Source organism: Capricornis sumatraensis, chromosome 3, assembly GCF_032405125.1.
Source record: "Capricornis sumatraensis isolate serow.1 chromosome 3, serow.2, whole genome shotgun sequence".
NCBI classification, from domain to species: domain Eukaryota; kingdom Metazoa; phylum Chordata; class Mammalia; order Artiodactyla; family Bovidae; genus Capricornis; species Capricornis sumatraensis.
In genome coordinates this window covers 132,508,507-132,534,366 of record NC_091071.1, presented here as the reverse complement: position 1 = coordinate 132,534,366, position 25,860 = coordinate 132,508,507, and the positions used below count along the sequence as shown (strand labels likewise).

The following is a 25,860-nucleotide window of genomic DNA, read 5'->3' as shown; positions in this document are numbered from 1 at the left end:
GGGACCTGCCCTTCCTTCCCACCGCATCCTGAATCCCCAAGGCGGACTTGGGGGCAACGCGCAAGGCCGGCTCCGGGACGCCGAGGATGGAGCCGGCGCGGCACGTTGGGGCCGCAGCCCACGCGGTGGCGCTGTCGGGAGACGACGCCTGCGCTCGGGGCTGGGACCCGGGCCGTGACCCCGGGCTTGGGGGAGAATGACTGGGCTGCCACGACGAGTCCAGCCCGCGAGTTTCTTCGCCGCCTCGGGACCGGGGTTCAGAGATGGGACCGACCGACCGACCAACTTCTCTTGGCTGGCTCGGTGTTTCCCGACAGAAAGAAAACGCGACTCTGGGCTCCAATCCCAGTCTCCCCGGGTGGGGACGCGGGGGCGTAGCGGTGACTCCTTTGGCGTTTCGTTTTCTTTCCCCCTTTGCCTCGTTACCCCGTGGTTGAAAATCGATTTCTATTTTTTTAAAGAAAAACTAGATCAGGCCAGTAGTTGTCTCGCTTCGCGACTGCAGGAGATCCAGCTATTATTAAGCGCTAGACTCTGAAAAAGAATGAAGGGATCCGGGAGCCCCAGGGGCGCTGTCCTTTGTCGCCTGAGCAGTGAGCGCTCGGTGCCCGCAGGCCTTCCGCCCTCCCCGGCTTCCCGGCCCGCGGCCGCAGCCAAAGCACACCGAACCAACTCTCCTTAGCTTCAAAACCTGTCTTCTAGTTTTCCTTGCTTAGGGCAGTCGGCGCTCCCACCCCCACCCTCCCGGCGCCCTCTCCCCTCCGTTCCATCTGCGACCCCGGAGCCGAAAGTTCCTCGTCTTCTCCCGAAGCAGTTCCAAGCTTCGCGAGTCCCCTCCCGCCCTCGGGACCTCTGCACTGTTTATTCCCCGGAACCCTCCCCTCCCACTGTCCGCCCCGACCCTCTGGCATCTTGGGTGTCCCGCCGCTCACCGTCTAAAGCGCGCTGGTCGCCCACCAACTTTCCCCCATCAGCCGTCTAGGCCTCAGGGGCTTGTTCAGGTGAAGCTAGGAGCACACGTCCACTGCCCCTGCCTTGGGCGGCCCGACGTCGGCCTCACCGCTCCGCCCCTCCCAGGCCCCTGGAGCCGCTGCGGGAGCCAGGAGGGATTTATCTTTGCCTGGCGCGGGTTTGGGATTTGTCCGGCTCTGATGCCAACAAGCAAGGCGTGCGGATAACGAAGTAAGTGTCCCCCGCCCCTGCGCTCCGGCCAGTCCCCAGACGCCTCGGGGGCAGCCTAGAAAAGGGCAGGAGCCCACCCTGGTCAATCGATCCTTCTAGGCGCGTTCCCCGTGGAGCTTTCTGGCCCCAGGGGCCCTTATCCCCTCGGCGCATGCAGTTTCCAGTCCCAGCCCCGCGCAGTTAATGCAGTCTGCGAAAATGTTGGTCGCCCAACTCTCCTCGGACAGTCCGCGACGGAAACTGGGTTTAGAGCTGGTGTGGGCTTCAAGTGAAAGGAACGATTCCCTCCCGCCTCCTCTCGCCCCCAGCAGAGCAAACCCCGGGCTGGAAGGGGGTGGGGGTGGGGGAGAGGCAGGCCCGCGTGGGTTCCTAGGAACCGTCGAAGGCAGCTGACGATGGCCATTTCCATAGAATTTCTCCTCTGTGCTTTCGGGAGTGGAAGGAGAACGCGGCACAATTTTCCCTTGGTCTCTAAGATGTGGCGCACCGCGGGGAAGGGCCTCTTTGCTAGGGTGACCGGACCTGAAATCCTGGGAGCCTGCTGATGGATGCTGGATGATGGTCGGGGCCACGGCGCCCGACCGGGAGCCAGACTCCCACGCCCGGCACCGGCACCCTGCGCTCGGGCAGTCGGGCCTAGTCATTCCCGCGCGGGCACTAGGGAAGGAAGGTTGGCCAGAGCGGAGAGCTAGCCACAGAACCCTCGGAAATCAAGAAATCACGAAATGTTGTAATTGAAAGTGTAGGCCATAAAAGAGAGGAGAAGAAAGGCCTGGCAAAAGATAGAGAGGGAGAGGGAGAACATGGAAATGAGAAAAAACATACATACTTAAGTCCAGCGTATAAAGACCCGTTGATTTTTAAAATAACAAATCTTAGTGTGATTATGAAAGACAGACGACCTTTGACTAGATGACATATGAAAAAAATTGGGAGTGGGGGAGGAAGAGGGGGAAGTGTCTGAGTAGATTCCCTACGAAAACGTCTGTGAGAAGCAATCTGAGGGATAAAAATGTCCCTCAATGTGAACTTTATGCTTTGAGCACTGGAGCAAGCCATCCTGTAATGCACAAAAATGGCATTTGGGATCAAATTATTTTTTTAAAGTAATCAAAACCAATTATTTTCTTAAGTGTGATTTTGTTTTGAAACTGGAAATAAACCACTTGAGGAATAGAAAACAAAACCAAACAAAACTTTTGAATCATCATTAATTTATTTACTGTTTTAAAAGTAGAATATCCCAGCAAAAGGTAAAAACGTTATTTGAAATTTCTTACTGTCAAAATTAAACATGCTGGAAATAATCGCTTACTTCAGTTGAAATAAAGTCAATACAAAAGTTGTGCAGTAAAAAGCTCATGTAATTTGAAACAGAAAAGGCCTTTATTAGGGACAAAACTCAAGGGGGGGGTACCCATTCTGGGCATATATCACAAAATTCCCTAAAATTCTTCCCTTTTAAATTGAAAGAAATTTGTAAAATCTAAACACCCATCTCCAAGCATTCAAAATACATTTCTGGTTATAACTCATAGTATTTGACATTTCCTTCTATGTTAAATGCAATTAAATTTTTTTTAGTTCTTTTGCCCAAAATGATCACTTTCTTCATTAAAAAAGGTCGAGTAAACGCCAACAAAGAGAAAATCAATGACTTTAAAAGTGTAGAATCTGAAAAAAAACTAGCCACAATGTACATTTAATTGTACTTAATTGTAAACTTTATTTAAATCGCCCTTCTCAGGGGTTTAATAATTTAGAATCAATAGTTCCTTTCAAAACATAATAAAATATTTACACTTTATAAAATATTAACCGATTAACAATACAGCTGTGTTGTTCATAAGAGTGTAACTGAAGTCCCCATAATCATGCTGTTGACAGAAGCCTGTGCGAAGTGATTCTTCGCAAAATGTAAATGAAGATCTTCGGACAGTGGTGTTTATAAAATAGCTCATTAATGACTTAAGATTGAATCGCTCCAACCATTCGCATCATCAGATATAATAATAGTGACGAATCAGACAGGAAAGATCCTGGCTAAACGATTTGCATTTTTTTCCAGAAGTACTGAAGTCCTAATATCACCAATTCTTCTAAGTTCCTGGACATTGATCCGGAGGAGGATTCTGCAGTTCAACATCAAGGTAAGGAAAGAACAGCATTATTATCGTTGTTAAGGTATTAATAAGAAATGCGCCGTTCCCCATTTTGAAAACGGGCTTAAACTTTGACAGTGGTAGTAGCTGGTTTTTGCAACACCCCCTTCCCATTCTGACTTGATAGTACAGATTTAAAAAAAAGTTTGTCGATCGAACTTACAGTTTTGTCTCTTTTCAGCCCCAAACCTACCACCACGAGTTGGTTTGCTTGAGCACTTTGTTCCAAACTGCGTTTTCTGGAACCCTTTCTTTTAGGGAGGTGGGAGGGGGATGAGGTTTGGAGGGGGTAGGAAACCGGGAAAAGAAAACGCAGCCTAAAACTCCCGGTGGCCCCCCAAAGGTTTACTGTCCATCTTGCTTCCTTTCTTCGCCCGGCTCCGACCGCCTCCGGGGTCGCCTCGGGCTCCTTTGGAACTCGGTGGGCGGCGACTGGGTGCGGGGTCCTCCGGTTTCTGGGCTCTGAGACTTAGGCCGGGGGCAGGTTTCACTTCTGGGACCCTTTCTTTTCCAGTCTCTCCCACCTTCCCGTTCCCTGTTTTTGAGGGGAGGCTAGGTGCACACTGAGCGCCGGTTGGGTGCGGCGAGTGGACGGCGACCTGGCTCTGGTACGCGAGGTTGAAGCGGCTTCCCGCTGCGGGTACACCGGACCAAAATTTCCATTAACAGCCCCCCGAGCGCGTTTCCCGAAATCGAAAATAGTTTGGCCCTCTGGCGCCGCCGTAGAGTCAGCGCTTCTTAAGGCGGACCGGTGACTTAGGCGACGAGATGTGGCGGGGAGATCTTGGGGTCCCCGGGGTTAGGAAGGAGAACCGAGGTGTGCGGGAGGACAAGAGGTACCGCCACCTCAGGAGGTTTCTCTGGCCTCGAGACGGGAGGGGACGCGTCCACATTTTCCCGCCGCAGGTCGGGAGCGCGAGTGTAAGCAGGCGCCCCCAGTGTCTCGCGGGGGCCGCGGCTTCTGCCCACGTGCTTTCTTTAAGGAGGTTCCGCGTCCAAGAGTGATCTTAGGGACAAAAGCGCGGCCAGACACCGGCCTGCTCAGCCAGTGCCGGCGCCACCTTAAATGAACACCGCGGGCAGAGCCGGGCTACGGGCGACTGCGGCCGCGGGAGTCCGCAAAAGTTTGTGGCTCAGTTATGCTTTCGCGAGACCTGCTGGGGACGCCCCCACACGGCCTCCCCCGGGGTGCGGAGGCCAGGTCCTCGCCGCACAGCTCTAGGGCTGCGCTCACAGCCTAGGGCCCGAGAGGCTTGGGGTCCCAGGAGTCCCAGCCCAGCAGCCAGAAGACTGGCAGCCCCACCGCCCTCGCTGCCACCGCGTCACGGCCTGCAGGCGGTCCGGGCTGCGCTGCTCGAAATGTCGCCGGCGCTGCGAGCCGTCCAGGGACGTCATCCAGGGATGACCCCCGCCCCGCGCACCCCTCTTCCCTGTGCCACCCGCAGCCCGGCGGGCAATGCCGGTGCGCCTGCCATTCGGGACACCCGGGCTATTGTTCTGGACCCACGGCGGTGCCAGCTCTGAGCGAGAGGCGGCCTTCCCCGCGCGTGCGGCGGCGCGGCGGGCCCGGACGGCTGGCTCCGCGCGGAGGGGGAGCTCGCAGGCACCGGGAAAAGTTGTTCGGAGGGGCGGAGGCGGTGGGTGGTGGGCGGAGGCGGTGGGTGGGGGAGGCGATAGCCCTCCTATCTCCAAAGTCGAAAGTACTCCGCGTAGTTAGTAGAACCCGGAGCTGAGGCAGCCGCGGTTGCCTCCTGCGCGTGGGTCTGTGCCTTCGCCGGGAGACCAGGCAACCAGCGCCAGTCTCGTCGCCGCCGCAGCCTCCGCGCCGGGACTAGTGCGCCTCTGGGCTGGGCGAGGCGGCCGCGCCCTGGACCCGCTACGAGGAGGAGGAGGAAGAGACCCCGGGCCACAGCGCCCGCCTTCACCCGGGCGCACCCACCCACCAGCCGCGGCCACCGCCTCGCGCGGCACTCGGTTCCCTGCCATCGGTCCTCCGCCGTCTCTCGCGCGCGCGCGGTCCTCGCCACACGGCTCTCCCACCGCCGACTCTCTCTCTTCCTTCTTCTCCCTCCTCCCAGCTCTCCACCCGCCCCTCTTCAGTCCCTCTGCCTCCTCTGCAGCCCCGCTGCTGTTGGGTCGCCTGGCTCACAGCGATTGATTGATTGATGTTTAATTTCCTGCCAGGCGGGGCCCCCCTCCCCCTGCCACCTCCCCGGCCCTCCTCCCCGCCCCCCACTCTCCTTCAATGCGTTGGACCAGTCTGGCTCGGGTTTAGATCTCTCCCCCCCAACCCCCATCCCGAAATAACCCAGAGACTTCCCCTACCCCCACCCCAAATTATTATTTTGAAGGCGCTAGATCTGGGGACGGAAAGGGGGAGGGGGAGAAATCGGAAACCGAGGACAACCCAAAAGGACTCACTTTGCCTGATGACTCAACGCAACTAATAATCATCTCCCTCTCACTGTGTCTCCCTCTGCGGCTCGTCAGTGAGTCCGGCTCCGGCTGCTGGCGGCGGCGTCGGCCGAGAGGGGAGAGGCTGGAGGTGACAGCTGCGGCGGCCGCCGCTTTTGCTCCCGCGCGCGGTCCCAGGTCCCTGCGCCTTCTCGATTCTCAGTGGCACCGGCCCTACGGCTTCTTCGGCCGCGCCTCCTCGCGAGCTAGCGGCCCCGAGAAGCTGCAGCCCCGACCCGCCTCCGCCGCCTCCCAGTTCTCAGCCTTTTCTCTCCAGAAAGGGTCTCCTTCCCGAAGGTGTGAAAAGGCTTTTTCAGCCTCCTTCTCTCTTCTCCCCTCCTCCGTCGCCTCCTCCCGCGCTCGCTCGGGTGCCCCTTTAGAGGAGCCCTCCTTTCCCTCTACTCCTCCTCCCTCTCCCCCCCCATCCCCCCCCCATCATCATCATAACAACCATCATCGCCGCACTAAGAAGACACCCTGACCCAGGACCTTAAACGTTTGGACCTGGGAAAGAGGAAAGGGAAAAGAGTAAAGAGAAAGGAAGACTAGGAGAACACTGCAAAGCATATCACCAGAAACTTTCCACCCTGGATTCTCTACTTTTGCTCCATGGACAGAGCCCCAGCCAGCCAAGTTACAGACAGACTGTGAGCAGTAAGTACTCAGGGCGAAGGCGCCCGCGCCAAGCCCGGGAGTCCGGGGAAGCCCCGGGTCCGGCTAGGTTCCCTCTCCGCGGCTCCCGCTCTCTCGGACAGCGCAGCGGAGGGAGTGCGGGCGCAGCCTTCGCCCTCAGCGCTCGAGCTCAGCCTCTGCATCTCTCGCATCCCTCCTCTCACCTCCCCTTTGCCACCCCCACCTTGTCTGCTCGAGCCGTGGCGACGCGGCTTCTCCCACAACCTGAGCGCCCGCGAGGATTCCCAGCGCACTTTGTTGCGCCGGGTTCCAGCTTCTCCGGGAAGTCAGTGACAATGTGAGTGTCTTTTCATCAGGTGTTTCCTCCTGCGTCTCCACCCTCTCAAAAATCCAGGGGTGCGGAGATCTGCGGGCTCTGTGAGGAGCGCGCTGCCAGCCAAGCGACCCAGAAAAAAACTTTGGGAAATTTAAAAATTGGGGTTGATGAAGGCTGCTCCCTCCCGCACCTAATAATTCAACTGCTTTTTGCTTTTGTATTTTATCCTGAAGAGCTTTTGAAAACAAAACTCAGGATCGGATGAAGATAACGTTCCAAAATAATAACGATTGTAGCCCCCGCCCTTGAGGTGAAGGTTATTCAGAAGATTACTCTGATCAATACCTCCAAGTGTTTTGGAATGCTTATTAATGTGGAATTAGGGTTGATTTTGTACAAAGTGTGTATGTGTGTCCCAAGACGTGCTCGGGAAAGATAAACAGCAGGGATTCAAGGGTCTTTTTGCCAGGCCTTTGCCTACTGCCGGGCGAATCAGAGCGCCTTCACCGTGTGGTTAATTTGTTTTCTTATGGACTTGTGTGCACTCCCACCCCTCCTTGAGTGTGTGCGATGTCTTTTTATGAAGTTCATTTCTTCCGCAACCCTGACCCCTCCTCCCCCCGACAGCAAGGCCGTCGCACCCGAGAACGGGTCATGCCAACCCTGTCCCAATGAATGGATCACTTCTGGGCGGCCCTGGGCGAGGGGCCGGACTTCGTGACCGAGAGCTAACTTCTGGGGAGCAGCAGGGTCGCGGCACCCCAAGTTCTGAGTTTGCTGTGGGCCACCCAGTGTCGGGTTGGGTCGGGTTTCCCCGACCAACCGAGGTTCGGGCCCCTCGGGCAGCGTGGGAGGAAGTTTGGGTGGCTTTGGTGCGGCGCGCTGCCCCACTGGCCTAAACGTCTATCACGTGTGTGAGCGGTTTTCCCTCTTTTTTTTTCTTTCCCTCCCCTTTCCCCCCCGCCCCCTCCCTAGGTCCCTGCGCGTTTTATTGCGACCTGCCGGTGGGAACTTTGTCTCCAAGTCGGAGCAGCATGGAGCGGCGGAGCGAGAGCCCGTGTCTGCGGGACAGCCCCGACCGGCGGAGCGGCAGTCCCGACGTCAAGGGTCCTCCCCCGGCGAAGGTGGCCCGGCTGGAGCAGAACGGCAGCCCCATGGGAGCCCGCGGGAGGCCCAACGGCGCCGTGGCCAAGGCCGTGGGAGGTAACAGCCCGGAGCGGGGAGGCGCGCGCAGCCCGCGGCCGGGGCGATCAAGGCCCGGGTGTCAGGGTTCAGGTTGATTAGGCGCTGTCGCGGTGTAGGGTTACAGGAAGTGAGTTCCAGGTTGCCAAATAATGCCCCCGTCGCCTCTATTCTGCAACTGGTAGCTTCATCTCGAGTTAAAACAAGAAAGTGGTTTACCCGGAGGGTGGCATTTTTTGGGCACTTTGCCACTATGTGCTGAGGTGTTGGCAGGTTTATGTCACAGCCAGCTAACTGTTTCTAGATTTTCCTAGAGAGCTTTTTAGTGATCTAACTCTTTTGCTTTGCCTCAAGAGTGTCTGTTGTAGGGATGGAGTTTAGGTGCGATCGCTTTTATGGATTAATCTTGAATGCTCAGGTTAGACCAGGAGCAAGGGTGTTGATATTACTTTATTAGTTAGGACAGTACTTAGACACAAATGATTAACACCTGGGAGTATTTCCAGCCACTTTATTTCAAGTGGGAAATAAAGAATCCCTGCGAATCTGTCAGGCCCTTAGAGACTTTAATGCTACCGTTTTAAAAAAAATAAAAGTTTAAAGTTATATGCATTTGTAACTTTGTTACGGAATGATATAGGACAACAGGTAAAAATGGTATAGTGATCTTATTGGCTACATGCTGTGTTTCTTTCCAAGAATTTAATGTTACTTAAAATCTTTTGCAGTGTTTACTACTTAAACAACCACTTTATTTTAAAGTGGTTAGGGAAAGTAATTTTATGAAGTAAAGATATGAAAGAAATTTAAACACTATTAAAATATATTGAGGTTTATAGGACATTTCCCTAGTTGTTTTATACATGTAAATACACAGTTCTACATGGCATGCAGTTTTTTTGTGTTTGACATAAATTACTAATTAAAAATTTTTTTGCTTCTTAAAGTTTTTTCCCCCTAATATTTTCAGTATTAGCCTATTTAATGTTACTTTTACATTAGCCTGCCTGAAATGAAACAAAACCCTAGGGAAAGTAAGTGATAAGTTCTCCTGCTCTAAATAGCCATTGTGTGTATTTCCAAGTAAAGACTTAATTTGAAATATCCAGTCCCTTTTAAAGAAATTTTATAAACAATGGACAATTTATGAAAGAACAGGCTTTTGGTTTTGCTTATTTTATTATTACTATTTCTTCATTGTAGACATTCAGGATGCTTTGCCTTAATTCCTTATATTAATCATCTCCCTTGCAAAGTACTCATTTGCTCAATTTTTAAAGCTTTTTTGGCTATAGATTGTGGGCTTACGTACCTTTCATTTTAGGGACTTGAAGCAAAAGAAAACTTCATAGTTTTGTGACTCACTTTTTAGAAATAGTGTTTATTAATGTGCTGTCTTGAGACTGAAAGAATAACTTTGGACTTTTGATACCATTTTTTAGTATATGCATACAAGAAAGAAAAATATATAGTGAATATGGTGGGACCAAAGGTGAGATGACATGATAAGTGCTAGTGATGTTGGGTTGAAAAACTTTTGGAAATCCTTGGAGAGGTTGTGTTCTCAAAGTGGCCTTATGCATAAGGAAAAAAAAAAACCCAAAAAGCCTGGACTGAAATTTTGGTTTCTTTTTAAACTCACTAAATTGAAAGAAGTCTCTAAACATTTTAGAATGTAATGATTAACAATTGTACCTTCCTAAAGCAAGTTTTTCTTTCCTTCCTATATCTTACTGAACTGTGAAAGAAACTACTTGATTTTGTTGACCAGGGATACCTTCAGTGTGAAATAGCGGTTACTTTTCATATTTTTGGAGGTGATTATTCACATTTGACCACTTACTACAAATTTGATACAGACAAATATGAAGCCTTGGTGAGAAGTAATAAATTTGTTTCAATTAGCTGGTTTAGTCACTTTTTCTGAGCTTTAACTTAATTTAGTAATATCAAAGGTCTCTGCTGCTTCCCAAATTGAAAATAAAAATGACATCATTTTGTCTCAATAAGTACCATTTATGATGTGTAATAGTCAAGTGGATAAAATAGTTAACATAGAGTGGATTTTTAAAGATTTTTTTACGATTTTACTCTGTAGAACATAATAGATTGGAAAATTTTTCATTTAGGAAGTTTTAAAATATAACAACTTAGAACATAACATTTCAATAGTGCAAAGTTTTCTTATTGAATGTTAATGATTATTTTGTGGGTTTAAGTTTATATATTGATAGTTTCCAAATGTACATTAAGATACATAATTTTACTTCATTATAACTTTTAATCATGTATATAGATTGGACAAAAGCAAAGTGTTTTTAAAAATGCACATTCTAAATTTTAAAAATATTTAAGATAATATTTCTATTTAGTGGTTCTTTTATAATTGAAATGATTGGGGGAACAAGAGTATATATAAAGTAGATTATATTTCTATTATCCTACCTCTTCTTGTTTAAATTTTCTTTATGAAGCAATATAATAACCCTAGACAACTACAAAAATATTTATAGCTCTGCATCATTTATTACCATTTTCAGATATACTGCAGTCTTGTCAATGTTGTAAAGATGGCTGTAATAATAAATAATAATAATAATAATAAAACAGAGCTCAAAATTTGGGAAAATGTGTTAGTTAATGTTTAGTGATTCTCTTTCTTAGTCTCCCCCTAAAAAAGGGGAAACCATTAAGTTAATTGGCTTCTCAATAAAATGGCAGTTTATCTTACTGCTTCTGATAAATAGGTAAATAACTGTTTCTGAATGCGTTGGTTGCCATAATAAATTCTGTTACTGTCACTACTTTTCTAGAGGGAGAGAGAGTTTGCTGTATTTTTTGATGAGAACTAAATTTTTTTTTTTTCAAAAGAGAGATTATTTTAGTGTCTGGATTTGACTGGATGAGGTGGTAGAAACACTATCACAGGATTCTGTTTTAATAAGGGACTTAGAAGTGTGTTGTTTACAGTATGGTTAGCTTTAGAAGATTATTAGAAAGTAGATCAATTTTGCTTTGTATTTCTAACACTTTCTAGGCTATATTTGCTCTTATCTAAGCAGTATGTTTTAAAGTGTGTATGTAATAAAATATAAGTGCTCAGATATATATGACAGTCAGCTTTTATAGAAGGTCCTTAGGAAAAAAAAAGGCTAATATCTCTTTAAAAAACATATGAAGGCTGGGAGAGAGTTTAGAGCAAGCAAGAGCACCACGGTGTTGACAGCTTTATATCCCTGCTGGGTAACATTCACTTACTAGAATTGGCGTCCCCTCTCAGCTAGTAATTCACTCCATAAGGATTTTGAAAAAGAGTGATTAATGGTGGGGAAATTTATATTCGTGAAATTGTTGATTAAAACTTACAGATCTATTTGAAGGTTTAGAAAAATAAAAGATTATTAAGGATGATGAATATAAGAATCAGATGATCCTTTTACCACCATTAGCATAAGTACCTAAAATGTTCAGCTGTATGCAATGCTTCAGCCACGCAACCTACAGCATAAAATGAAAGTGATGCCAATCAAGTTTCCCGAGGAAGCAAGGCATTCTGCTTTCCTCCTGGACTGCTGAAAGGCGCTGGCCAGTTGTGCCTTAATAGCAATAAATTACTGTGCTTCATTCATTGTTAACACAAGCATTTTCATTTTTTAATGTTTGGCTTAAAGAAGAACTTTCAGACAGCTTTATTTAAACTGAATGAACAGCGCTTGAGTATACCAGATGGTGTATTTGCTGATAGGAGGCATTAAACATCAGAAATCTTTTTGATATTTTCCATTTTCCTTTGAATTTTGATGATTTTTTTGTTTTGTTTTGGTGTTAAATGTTCTAGAGTTCAAGGGAAAATGTTTAAACACTAGGAATATCTTGCCTTTTTTTTTTTTTGAAAAAATAATTAGCTTTTTTGGGGAAAAATTAGTTTTTAAAACAACCATTTAATTTTGGTGAAGAATTGTCTATTGAAGTTAAAACTCTTGGACCCCAAGTAGACCTTTTCTTCTTGCTACCCGTCAGCCTTTTTAAGAACACAACTGTCTTGTTGGAAGGGGAAAAATATCATTATGCAATACATGCTGATGTACTCAAATTGGGAAGCAAATGTGATCATGATTGTGGGGCAGGGCCTCATTTAGAGCTGAACACTGTCTACAGTGTTAATTATCTGCATGTGGAACATTTCCTTTTCGATTAAAAGAAATGCACTTCAGGTCAGGTGTAGTCACCATAGGAGCACTTATAGAGAGACATTTTACATTTTGAAAGGAGTGCAGATATGAAAGAGTACAGATACCGACTTATAGACATGTATAAAATACTTAGAAATTTGAAACGTTGTCAACATAGGCAATATGGAGAAAACTCATTAAATTCATTGTAACTAAGGATGTACACCATTATGCTTGTGAGGAAGACTCATGTTATTACTTTAAAAGTGAAAAGATTGTATTTCCCTCTTCTATTCCTTTTTTTTTTTTAAGGGTTTAAGTTGTTCTAAATAGAATGAACTTAGGCTTTGGGGTCATCCAACAGTCTTGTGTGTCCTCTGTACTTTTGCTGAGGTAGAAAAATAGCCCTCTCTAAAGTGTTTTCTGTCCTTGGCCTGTTATTAAAATAAAGATATACTTGGTTAAAAAAAATATATATGCAATGAAACATACACATTAAACAGAACATAGGGTATCCGCCCCTCAAAGTCCTGAGCATAATTTGATGTTTTGAGTAGTTTTGGAAGCCTTATATTCCATTAGTAGAAACCCACTGACCATTATATATTCAAGATCATCTGAACAAAATATGTGTATGTGTGTGTATTGAAACTACATAGATATCCCTTAAGGCATCTGTTTTTTAACCCCTGTGGACAATAGGTAATATCCTCTTTTTCCAGGGGGTTGTGACTAAGAGTATCAGTCTGTACATACTACATATCCTATGTTACTTCTTCACTCCTTGTATGAATGTATGTATATATTTTACCTACCTATCTGTAGGGAAGGAAACAGACTAATTATAATTTATTAAACATCTAAGAAAATTAATTTTGAGTTATTTTTAAAATGTGGAAATCAGTTTTATTCCAGGCAAGACATAATAATTATTTGGTGTATCTGACAAGGCAAATCTGGTAAGCAGTCAAACTTGGTGGTACTACTTTGATAAATTAAAACTCTTTTTTTTTTTCCTTTTTTATGATTTAGTGCAGAGACAGTTAATATGATATGTAAAAAAACACAAATTGACAGAGTTAGATGAATTTCAAATTGTATTATTTTCTTTGGTCTTTTAAGGATTTTTAAGTTTCTATTGAGATAAAAATGACAATTTATCATGATTGAAAAAGTTTCTTATAACTAGTAATCTCATATTAGGTGCAAAAAAAATTTGTACATAGTTTTTTTATTTAACTTTTTATTTTGTATTGGAGTGTAGCCGATTAACAATGTTGTGATAGTTTCAGGTGAACAGTAAAGGGACTCAGCCATACATATACGTGCAAAATGTATGTACATAATTTGCTTTATTTCAGGAAGCCAAACTTTATCTTACATAGCATGTAAATAAATAAAAAGTTATTTATACTTTTATCTAGTAAGTAGGCTTTTAAAAAAACTTGCATAACTTATGTGTGGTCACATAGTAGTTTTACTATCTTCCTTACATGAATGCTGAGATACAATGGCATTTTGGAACATATTTAAGGATGGAGCATTTGACAAAAGTTGTATGTGTAACAGTTTGTCAGTGAAAAGTGACAAGTGGGAAATGACAAATGAAATGTTGGCATCATCACTCTTTATTTTGATAAAAATGTCTCAATTTGCAGTGATATAATACTGTTTCATATTATTTCATGAGTTGTGTGAGATGCATAACAGGAATTTAGATTTTGTGAACGGAAAATTAGCAGCCCAAACTCTCTTTTCTGAAGCTTTGGCAGTAAGATCCCCCTCCCCCCAATTCCCCAAGAATAAGAACAGCAGTGAAATGTTGGATCTAACCCATACATTTTAACTCATTATTTTTTGGAAAAAAGGAAAGAAAGAAAGGAAGGAGGGTGGGGAGAGAGAAAGAGAGAAAAGAAAAGAAAGAGAGAAAGAACTGAAAATGGTTTCAAGTAGGAGACCTTTATGTTTAGCTCAAAAATGAAGAGGAGAGTTTGCCTTTTGTTTTCTTTATAATGACTTAAAAATGAATGATTTCCTTCTGCTGACTTTGATTGTATTGGAGCTTTCTCACTTCCAATCACCGCTGCTCTCCAGCATTAATTTAGGATGTCAATATGGAGAGCCGTGGATTCCTTTTATTTTAAAGTGGAGCAGAGGTTTGGAAATGTCTGTGTGTTAAAAATGGATTTTTTTATACAAAGGATTCATTATCCTACTACTTACGGGTAATGTGATAGATGCTTTAAAGTCAAAGTAGACCGCCCTGAATGGAATTGAAGTATGAGTTAAAACAAAAGCCAGTTAAGGATTCACACATTTCCAAAAAAGTAGAGTTGTGGCCTCTATAGTGTGTTATTTTCTATATTTCTGAATTCAGTGATCAACCAAACATTTATTTTCTTCTTTTACATGAAACAAGCCCCACAAGGACTTTATATTACAAAGTATTTATGTAAAAATGCTCTATCATGGAGTTTTCAAAATCATGGGACTCCATCTATACATGTAATATTTTTTGTTTTCAATTGACACAGTTATTTTGCTGTTTGATAGCAAATGATTTAAAAATTGTGGTAAAATCAGTATAACTAAGAGGCAGTGAAAGGCTACATCAGAAATTGTTTCTGCAACTTGTCTTTTGCTTCTCATTTGCAGAGTTTTTAATTATTTCAGATTTTTAATTAACCAGCTAAAAATGACTTAATATGGAGTAAATGTGCTGTAGATATATAATTATGATTAGGTTTTTGGTTATATTTTTTCCATTCTTAATGTGTATATCTTTAAAAATATTAAAAATAAGCTAGTGAATATGATAGTTATTAGTTGACAAATACTTAAAATGGAAAAAAAAATCCTTAATAGAAGTTTCCAGAATTTGAACCTTGCAGTAAAGTTATGAGCAAATTATGACAGTCTTATATTGTACTAGAAATATTCTTTATATGTGTTTAGGACACATTAGGATAATAAAACTGTCTGGGGGATGTATAGTTCAATTTTGATTGCTCTCAGTATTATTACTACTTGCTAGTACGGAAGACAGATTAGTTTCTACCCTTAACTAGTTGCCTTGTCACTGGAATGAAGTTCTGTCTTAGCACAGTGGGCTGTTAAACTATGGCATAACATAACAAAAAAGATTTTTAAAAAGTTAAGGAGAAATGCTGCAAGCTACTGTATATGTTCACAACAGAGTAACTTTTTGGTGCTTACTGATGGTTGCATAGTTATTGAAATGTGCACAGTAGCTCAGTGACTTTCTTTGTTTTACTGAAGACTTCCACAGATATGAACAAAATTAATAGACACTCTGGTTAGAGAAATTGTTTTTCAGAGCACTAAGATCTGACAGAGGTGATTTGCCTCTTTCATAGAAACAATTTTAATTTCATAATATTAAGCACAGATATCTTATTTCTTTTAAAAATATTTTTTACTTCTTAAAAACAGTTTGTCTAGAAAGCAAGTGTATCTGTTCTTTCATAACTGGATAAGATTGATTTTCAAATTTCCTGATTATTCCCCCATATTAAAATTGTTTATTTTTATTGTGCTTGTTCCAGTTATTTATATATGCATATATGAAAAGGAAAAACTGATTGCTTACTAGGAAAATACATTCATATCAAAACTCTTAAAATAGCAATGTTTTCAAAATATTATTATTATTATTATTTTTGGTTAACAGAACAAGAACTTTCTTTATTCATAACCCAGAGATGCTAACAGAGCAGCATGATAAATGTCTCTTTAAGTGTCGTAGTAAAAGAAAATGACTTGCCTTCTGAGGCAGTGGAGAGTTTATGTTGTTTTGGACCCATTTCCCAAGCAGTGATCGAAAACAGATTACAATAACAATTATACAGTCAGAAGATGCAATACCCATTTCTGCTTTAATTGAGTGAAAGAATAATAAAAACATCATTAAGAAAAATGAGGTGGACCTGTCACACAATGTACCAATTTTTAGTCTTGGAGAAGATGCAGAAAAACTGAAGTGCTTTTCACTTACTTTGCTGTGTTTACTAGCTAAATTCGGTTTTGGGGAGAGACTGTTTGATTCTCCCTATGCCCTGGGAAGTTCCGAGAGAAGCTCCTGGGTGTACTTGCTCAGGAGACATGGAAAGTGCTAATTGGTTTGTCTTCGTGAAGTTGAAGATGGGGAATCACAATTTCTTATATTCTACCTGAAGGAGTAACTGCCTTCTCTCTTTCTCTCTTCCTCTCTCTCTTTCACCTGTGTAAATGGAAGTAAACAGTAATGAATGTTTCTCTTGTTACAAAGCCCTGCAAAGTAAGGGTTAGGTGTGGTCCCTGGGCCTGCTGTTCTTCCTCCTCGGGCTGATGGAAGAACAGCCAAGATGGGGGGAGAGAGTTGAAGATGAATAATGAACACCCTTATTTTTTCTTGGCATACGTGGCATTGTGGGGAGGGGGGGACCCTGAGTTTCCACACGACATATCGCCTGATATTCACATAGGTGACATAGACTGTCCTCTGAGATGCATAGGTGTTGGCTGCTGTCTGCAGTCTTTGGAACCATTGCACTGATAATCCTTCACACTGCTGAGCCCTCATTCCCCAGGGCATCACTTTCAGCAACTTGGAATGAGCTGACTGGCAGCCGCTGAAATCGGTGGCTACTGTTCTTTCACTGTAGGCTGTATTTCTTACTCTGTTCATAGAATTGCGTGTGCTTGGAAACTTGGGTGATGACAGCGGAGTTAGCCCAAACAGGGGAGTTAACCCCTGTCGTTGTGTGGATACTAAAACCACAAATGAGGTTGGCCATCAGAGCGGCTGGAGCCCAAGGTTGGACTCAGTTGACAGAGTTAGAGGAGACTATTTCTTTGGTTTGTAGCTAAGAGTTTTCTTGGGTTCGATCTTTAAAAACCTTTCTGAGAGTAACAAAATGAAAGGAATAAGATAGGCAGTAAACCCTTCCTGGTGGAGGTCTCATAATCCCAGAACTGTCCAAAGCATAATCCCTTTCAGACTAGAATTTATGTCATACAGCTCAAAAAGCTTTTTTTTTCTTTTTAAAAAAATTTCAGTTTAGAGAGTCTAGTTAATAGTGCTTTCATTAAAATACTTTTGTCAGCAAAAGGTTTTTCAGTTTTAACATTTACATAACCTAACATCATTGACGAATGCCACGAGCTTTAAGGGTCTATTAGTGGTTCCATTTTTTCTGGGCTTTATAATTTAAACCTAAACATTAATTCTGGGTGGAACTTGGCATAATGTCTTTTTGCCTTGGAGGGAATTTTTGTTGTACAATAAAAAAAAAAATACTGTTTTTTTTTCATCAGTCACCTTCTCCATGTCTCCCCTCCCCTAAGTAAATAGCAGTTAAATAGTCAAGGTTTTAAAAGGGCTTATTTAAATCAAAAAAAGAAGTGATTATTTTAGGTGAATTTAACAATTTTCCATTAGTTCATGTTGCAAACCAGTGCTTTTGATATTAACAAAAAAGATCTGTGAGGTTGATAATTCAGTGACAATATTTTTCCTTTCTTTCTCTCATACTGAAGTCATGTGACAAGTTTTTTTAATAGAATATATTTGAGGACTCTTGAAACTTACAAATCACTTATGTGTCTTCTTTATTAGAAGCTGAAAGACTTAAAAAATTCTCTATGTTGCCTGAAATGATAATATTGACTAGAAGGAAAGAAGTTGGGATCTCACTGTTAAGTAATAAAGGAACGACATTTCCCAGTATTAGTTATTTTGGAAAGTAAACTTAAGCTAGGTTTCTTAAAATGATCTCTTATATATAATACTAATACTATGTTAAAGTTGAGTTATCATAGAAATCCAGTAACAAGGTGTTTGTGAAATTAAGAAACAAGTGAGGAAACCCTGGGATGATCAGTTTGTCATGATCTGCAAATGAGAAAGGGTTCAGAATGCTAGTGAGGATGCATGCCTGGAAGGAGCTCATGGAGGAGAGTGAGGCTAAACCAGGGTCCTCCTGAAGCTTTGCCAGCTTTCAGCTCACCAGGCTCCATTCAGATAAGATTTTGTCCTGTAGGCTTGGAAGATGTTGTACTAGAGGAATGAACATCCTTTGTTATTTAGGGGGTATAAGTGGAGCAAATTGTTCACTGAAAGGGAAGTTAGTACTCATTTAAGACTCAAGTAAAGGCACTTGATAACGATGAACAAGGTGATCCTGATTTTCTTTTTTCTTCTCAGATGCATCTCCAGTTAACATTCAGCATGACTTTCTCTATTTACAGGTCCATTCATATAGTGAGTCTGAGCCTTCAGCACATTTTTACGGCTAACTTATTACCCCTCACCCCTCAACTGGAGCTTACTATTGAAAGTCTGCCAATGCCGTCACAAATGGTTGTTAGTTCCCAAGAGACTTGGAGGAGAAAAAGAACTGAAGGAGAATGCTGTGCCCTTAGTAAGAGCCATTTTGTTGCACACGTGTTTTTTTGCCGCCATGGTGAAACCATCTAGGTGCCGACCTTCATATTCAGGATTGATACCGCACGTTCTCCTGTGAAAATGTATAGAATTCCAATTAGCCCAGGGTCAGAGTATAAATGTACCTCTTTTCACACTGTTCCAAGTGGTTAGTGGAAAACAAACTGCAAAGTAATTCCCTCAGACCCCCAATAAAAAGATTTATAGCAAAATAATTCTCAGCCGGATAGTGGGACTGTTGTAGGTTTGCGTTTGATATTTCTAAGACTGAAATACAGTCCATGTACCCAAACTAAGCATTTATTGTAAACAAGTTAACTGCCGAGAGCTTATATTCTGTCAAACATAATTATATTGAAGATTGATGTATAGCTTGAAAGCGAGTTAGAGGGAGACAGTTCTTTTCAAGCCAGGAAGGCTTCTGAGATGCAGCTCTTTTCTTCCTTTGATGTGAGTCAGTGAAGTCGTCTTTCTCACAGCCAGCCTCTCATGTATATAATAAACACAGGCTTGCTCTCTGAAAACATATCTGGTTGTCGATCCTACTCCTGCTAGCAAAGTAAAGAAATGAACCCATATTCATGGAACCTGTTAGGTAGAGTTTCTTTTGTCATCTTTATCTAGATCTGGGTAGCGGTGGCGCTGAGAGAGTCTCTGTCAGTATGGCAGGCAAGTGAGGAGTGCACCCACAAGCCTACACCTAAACCTGCAGCTCTGGATTAACCTCCAAAACAACCGCCTTCTCCTTTAAGGCTGACTTCAAAACAGAGCCTTTGACTTGTCTTTCTAGTAGTTCGTTCTGAGCCTGTGAGATGAGAACTATTTTAAAATTGTGGCCTCTCAAGGGACAGGGAGAAACTACATTAATATGCTTCATTTTGTGGCTCAGAAATTGTTCTTGAGTTAATAACTTGTGAACTCAGGGAATCAAGGAAGAATGAAATCTTTTTGAAGTTGGGATATTCCATATCTACCTCAATCTAAAACAGTGCGGTGGTCTCCCAGGGTTTTTGTGCTTTAAGAAAGGTAGAAACATATATATTTTCTTTAGGATAAAGGTTTATGACTCTTTTTTTTTTCCAGAAGACAAATCACTTTCGGCTTTTGTGACACTTTTCAAAGATAGTTAAAAATGGAATTACATTCCTCCTATGATTGGGTGATACCCTTTGGATAACATTAAGAATGAGGATAAGAGTTTCAGTGGATTTACATTCAGGAGCTGAAATAGTCTCTTTGGTTTTATAATATCAAATTTAATATTGCCGTTGGGAAATGATGTAAATTATAAAGAGATATCTTAGAATCATAAAATGAAAAATAATATACTAGTTTTTTCTGTTTTGTTTTTCTTATTTAAGTAACTACTATAAATTACACAGATACATATATGCTTAAAATATGTTGTGTGGGAAGTATTCCATCAGTGGGGACCTGAGTTTCCCCAGTCTGTATGCTGGGTTTTATTAACTTCATTTCAGTCACAATAATAATATCCTATGTACTACAATCTAGAGCGCTGTTGTCCCCTTAGGGAACTGCAGAATACACAGTATGATTTTGACTTTCTTGCTCTCTCCTCCTGTTCTTTTCTTTTTTACCTCCCAGTGTTAGCCATTTCAAGGACCTGGTTGCTATTACATCTCAGTGGAGGCATTTGTTAGGTACAAGAATGAGAATGGCTTTTAGTGGTTGGGAAAGGATGGTAATGGCTGCCTGTCTGTTTAAGCTCGGCTTTGTGAAATCTGCATTCATTTCATAGTGATGATCTTTACACACTTATTAAATACCTGTATACGTTTTGCTGTTTGAACCCTAAACACAGATATAGGGCAGCAGGACTTTTTTCTTGTAAGGGAGCAAGCCTTTTATTTTTCACTATAAAAACTTTACCTTTTCAGGTTTTCATTTGATAAAAATCTCTCCACTCTAGTATGATTTCCTTTGGGGCTTTGCACTAGTGTTTGATCTCAATTTTTAATAATTTTGGTGAGTTAAACTCCCCAAAGAAAACATGCTTGTGCTCTGGAATATTCCCACTAGAAATCTGGGTAGTCTTGTCTTATTGAGAGCCAAGTGCTTGATTCCTTTATTAATTCCTTGCTAGGGAACCTCAGTACAGTTAATCTTTCCTTAACACTACACTGGAGAAATTAATCAAGGGTTTTTTAATTGTTAAATTAGATAAAATAACATTTAGGCAGAGCTCAAAACCTGTGATGATGAAGCAAATGTTAGTTTGCTAACAAAGATAATTTTTACTGACTCCTTTTTTCATTCCTGGGGCTCTGAGTTGCAAATAGCTTTTCCAGAGAGGATAATAAGAATGAAGGGAGCGGCAAATACATCTCTAGTTCAATACTATTTAAAAAAATCACCTTCCCAGAAACCTCCAGAATAAAATTTTACTAAATGGAGCATGGAGATCCTGATGTTAATGAGTTGTGGCTCAGACAGTAAAGTGTCTGCCTGCTATTCGGGAGACAGGGGTTCGATTCCTGGGTCGGGAAGATCCCCCTGGAGAAGGAAATGGCAATCCACTCCAGCACTCTTGCCTGGAAAACCCCATGGACGGAGGAGCCTGATTGGCTACATACAGTCCAGGGGGTCGCAAAGAGTCGGACACGACTGAGCAACTTCACTTTCACTTTCACAGTCATTTTAACATGCCATTGAGTCTCAAGACTTAACTAGTACATGCATTTCTAACCCAATATGAAAGGAACCTGAAGAATTTAGTTTTGAGCTGGGGGATCCTCACACAGTGTGCTATATGTTTGATCTGTGATACCCAAACTTGCATATTGGACTTTTTTTCTTTTCTTAAATTTTGTTTTGATTCTGAGATCGGTAAACATTTTTATCTCTCTGTAGCTACACTTAGAAAAGATGCTGCTGTCCTTCAGTGCAGGAGGTGGTAGGACTGCAGATAAGATGCCCTCCAGGCTCTAGGGTGTGTACAGTCACAGGGCAAGGTGCTGTGAGCCACAGAGTCCTGTGCCAGCCGACTGGGATGCCTTTGTGGTGATAAACCAACAGTTTCTGTCGGCAGTGGTCGTGCAGGCCCCCGTGATCTGGCGTGTTTCCCTGGAGAACATGGAGTAAGTTAACTCCTGGATCCATGTGTGCGGATCCTTTCCTAGAAAGTGTTCCTTGTCTGCTGACGCTGAATGCCCTGCAGTAGGGCCAGAGTGATGTGGACCAGTTAGATGGCTGAGGAGTCGGGGGGTTTCCAGAACCGACACTGCCTATTAATGGTGGTTATTAATGTCTGGGTGCAATTAGCATTTTGCTAAAATGAACAAGCATTTCTCTTGGGTCTGCTGCAGGTTAGTCTGGGGGTGGAAGGGGGAGTGGGAGGGTGAGGACTTATCTAAGAGTGGTCCATGTTGGAGAAGGAAACGGCCAGCTTCTCGTTCACTGTAACTGGACATTCCTCGCATCTGGGAATTTAGTTCCTTGGATCAGGCTTGCTGTGGCTGTGTTTCCAGGTGGCGCTCAGAAGTTTTGGTTTAGATAAGTAGCTATACGGTGCCTCCTGCATGCCCATGAAGTCCTGTTTTGCAGACAGCCAGGCCAAGTTGATCCTGCCACCGCATTTCTGGAACTGAAGTGTATCGAGAGACCTGGTGTTTTCCTTTAGCCTTCAGATCTGATTTCAGGTTGAATTGTGGCCTCTCAGTTTGGGGACAGGCCTGGAATCACAGATCTGGAAGACTAGAAAACTCATCTCCCCTCCCTACCACTTTAAACCCAATATGAGCTTTTGAGGTGAGAAGTGAGAGGACCAGAGCTTACTTGGCCAGCCCTACCCCTGGCTTATTTTTTGTTCTTATCTTCCAAAGTTAAGATCTGCCCCAGGGGCTATAATGTAGTGTCTGGTTTTACTAGAGAGAATTCTGAAAATACTTCTTGATAGTCTTACCTTCTCATCTCCACACAGAGGAAGTGGCACCAATGAGCTTTATAGGTGAAACTTTATTTGGAGGTCTAATTCTGAATTCTAAGCAGCTGGGTCATGGATGAACAGGTCATGCCCTTAGAGTAATTATTTTGCCTTCACCGTAATTGTAGGAATGACTGGTCTTCCACCTGTGAATGAGCAGAACTTTCAGCTGTCCCATTGCTGTCTTGCCTCCTGTTTCCTCTTCGGGAAGTGTTAAAAACAACACCAACAGCAAAAACAAATGAATTGATCCTTCTAAGAATCTGTAGTTGACAAGCAAAAGAGGAACTTTGGAAAGTGGAGCAGTTTAGGGGAGCCTAGAGGACCTCTGTGCCACCTACAGGTGGCTCCTTTGCCCCCAGATGATTTTACTTGCCCTCCTAATACTGGTTTCCAAGGTGACACTAGTCATAAAGAATCCATCTGCTAATGCAGGAGATGCAAGAGAAGTGGGTTCAATCTCTGGGTCTTGAAGATCCCCTGGAGGAGGGCATGGCAACCCACTCCAGTATTCTTGCCTCAAGAATCCCATGGACAGAGAAGCCTGGAGGGCTACAGTCCATAGCGTTGCAAAGAGTCGGACATGACTGAAGCAGTTTAGCATGCACATGTGTTCGTAGCAGGCACACTAATACTGGTGAAAACATGTTTTTCTTTATTACCTTACCTGAAGATCTTTCCACTGAAAGTTAATATGGGCTACAGTTTACTTCTTTAACAATGAAAATATATCTGAGGAGATTAAGAGACTACCAAACCATTTAAACTGTAAAGTGTTGCATCTTTTTATCTATTAATCTCTTTGGAATTTCAGCTCCTGGGGAAGTGGGCAGCTGGAGTGGAATGTGGAGCCTGGGGCCACCAGAGCTCAGGAGGTTGGTCCCTGGGAGTTGAGAGTAGGAGCAGAAAAGAGGGGAGGAGGGAAGACACACTTGATCCATTTTGAAATTTTTCCTGGGACCCCCAGAAGGTGGTGCAGGACACCCTCATCCTTTCTGTTTCTGTTTGCAGTTCTTTGCACTCAAACTTGCCTTTGTTGTTTCAGGGTGGAAGGAAGAATCTAGAGGTTAAAACTGGTGAGACTGTGTGTGCTTGTGCCTGTGTGAGAAACAAAGACAGAGAGGGGGAGGATATGAGGTTTTAGAGCAAGTAAACAGTAGTTTTGTGTTTCTGGTAAATTTGCAGTAAGAAAAGATAGTTGCCCCCACTCCCACCCTCCTTCCCAGTCTTCTGGAAGCCCCTGTGTTGTTTAGTCGGTTTCCTTGGTAGAATTTGTTTCAGTGTTTCTGCGGATCTGTGATTTATTGATTGTGGTAGTTGCTGAGGGTAATGCTTTACTCCTGGCTCAGTTTTATACAAAGAACAGATATAGATGCAAGGCTCTGCCCTAAAGCCTTTGTGATCTTCAATTAGCCCAGGGGCCTTCTCAGGTAATAGAACCTGATCTACTGCTGCCCCCAGGGAAGGAAGAAGGCCCTGTGGCTGCCTTTCTTCTGGAAAAGGATGGTTTCAGGAGCTCTTTGAAAGAGGGAAGGAAAAAGGCTGGCCTCCTATCATCTCAGACTGGCTCCTATCATTCAGGGGGCAGGTTCAGGAATGAGGGTGGATCTAACAGGTGAAGGGGCTGAGGAGGAGCCTGGAGCCTCTGCTCACCCACACTGGAGAAGGACACGTTTTGTGAGCCTTTCTTTTGAGTGACTGTCTTCGGTTTCTCCTCTGCGCCCATGTCAATACCCTGACACGCAGTAGGCTATTGAAAGTTGAAGTCAAGTCGCTCAGTCGTGTCCGACTCTTTGCTACCCCATGGACTGTCGCCTACCAAGCTCTTTAGTCCATGGAATTTTCCAGGCAAGAGTACTGGAGTGGATTGCCATTTCCTTCTCCAGGGGATCTTCCCAGCCCAGGGATTGAACCCGGGTCTCCCGCACTGCAGCCAGATGCTTTACTGTTCAGTTACAAATGACATGGGTTACTCATTGGACACAAGTGGTGAAAGGTCCTTTACTGAAAGGTTATACATTTATAGTTCTGTGGGTGTGGGTTTTGGAGTGTTGTTTTTTGACACCCCTCCCGGCGCCCCCCAAGAATGCTGTGTGCTTGAGATTTAAAGTTGGCTAACTGAAACTGCTCTATTCTTGCTTCTCTTGGTTTCTTTGGACATCATACTCAATTTCCCTATAGTTTCAGCTTCCTCGTTTATCAGATGAGAGTAATAATAACCCTTTCACAGGGTAAACAGGGAAGAAACAAAGGTAAGAATGCATGTCAGAGTACGCGATGAGTTAAGAGTCGCCCCGCAGATGAGAGTATCATTTTGTGTCCCAGCTCTCCCAGAAGACGCTAGGGTCCTGCTGTCTAGACCTCTGCCTCTGGGCCTTCTTTCACTTTTCACTGTTAGATCCAGCACGTTAAACAGTGCTTGTTCCTCACATTTATCTCTGTATCTCGTCATTTCCTGAGCGCTTTAGATTTTGTTCTCTGAAATGAAGTGAAGACAAAAAAAAGTCTTTCTTTTATTAAAGAAGTTGCATTAATATAGTTAGGAGTGAAACAATAGCCTACAATTTGTTCAATGAAACAGGGAAGATATCACGTTAGATATTGGAGTTTAACCAAGAGTACATCGGTCCTCAAGTCTCTTAAGATCTGGAACACAGAGGAGAGATAAGTGACAATGGCACAATTGTCCTGCTAATCAGGTTGTGGTGTATTTATCCTGGGTCAGAAAAACCATTGTGTATGTTGGTATTTGGCAGATTGCTTAGAGCAGCTTTGTCTGATCGAAATGTAATAAAAGCTGCATGTATAATTTTAAATTTCTTGTAGCTTCTTTAAAAAAAAAAAACGGTTAAAGAAACAGATGAAATTAATTTTTAATAATACATTTTGTTTAACTCAGTGTGCCCAAAATATTATTTCTATATTCAACTAATAAGAATAATTTTTTTGAGTTAAATGTAATTATTTTTTATTTTTTGATATTAAATTGTTGACACTGAGTGTGTATGTCAGACGGCATATCTCAGCTCAGGACTAGTCAGCATTCAATTGCTCCGTCACCGCATGTGGCTAGTGGTTCCTGTATTGGACAGGCAGTTTTAGCATATTAAAGTGAAAGTGAAGTTGCTCAGTTGTGTCGGACTCTGCGACCCCATGGCCTGTAGCCTACCAGGTTTCTGGGATTTCCCAGGTAAGAATACTGGAGTGGATTACCATTTCCTTCTCCAGGAGATCTTCCCAACCCAGGGATCGAACCTGGGTCTCCCTCATTGTAGGCTGACGCTATACTGGCTGAGCCACCAGGGAAGTCCTTCGCATATTAAGTATGGTGCTTTTAACACTTTCACCCTTTTGCTGTGGGGCATGGT

General features: G+C 43.4%; 1 protein-coding gene across 1 annotated transcript in view; it reads left to right on the top strand.

Moving 5' to 3' along the window:
• The first annotated feature begins 3,306 nt into the window (after nt 1–3,306).
• Nucleotides 3,307–25,860, top strand: part of SATB2 (SATB homeobox 2) — a 199,877-nt gene continuing 177,323 nt past the window's right edge. The window contains exons 1-2 of the mRNA XM_068968633.1: nt 3,307–3,332; nt 7,723–7,950. Of these exons, the coding sequence (XP_068824734.1) occupies nt 7,782–7,950 (169 nt within the window). The 5' untranslated portion in view covers nt 3,307–3,332; nt 7,723–7,781. The remainder of the gene's footprint in view (nt 3,333–7,722; nt 7,951–25,860) is intronic.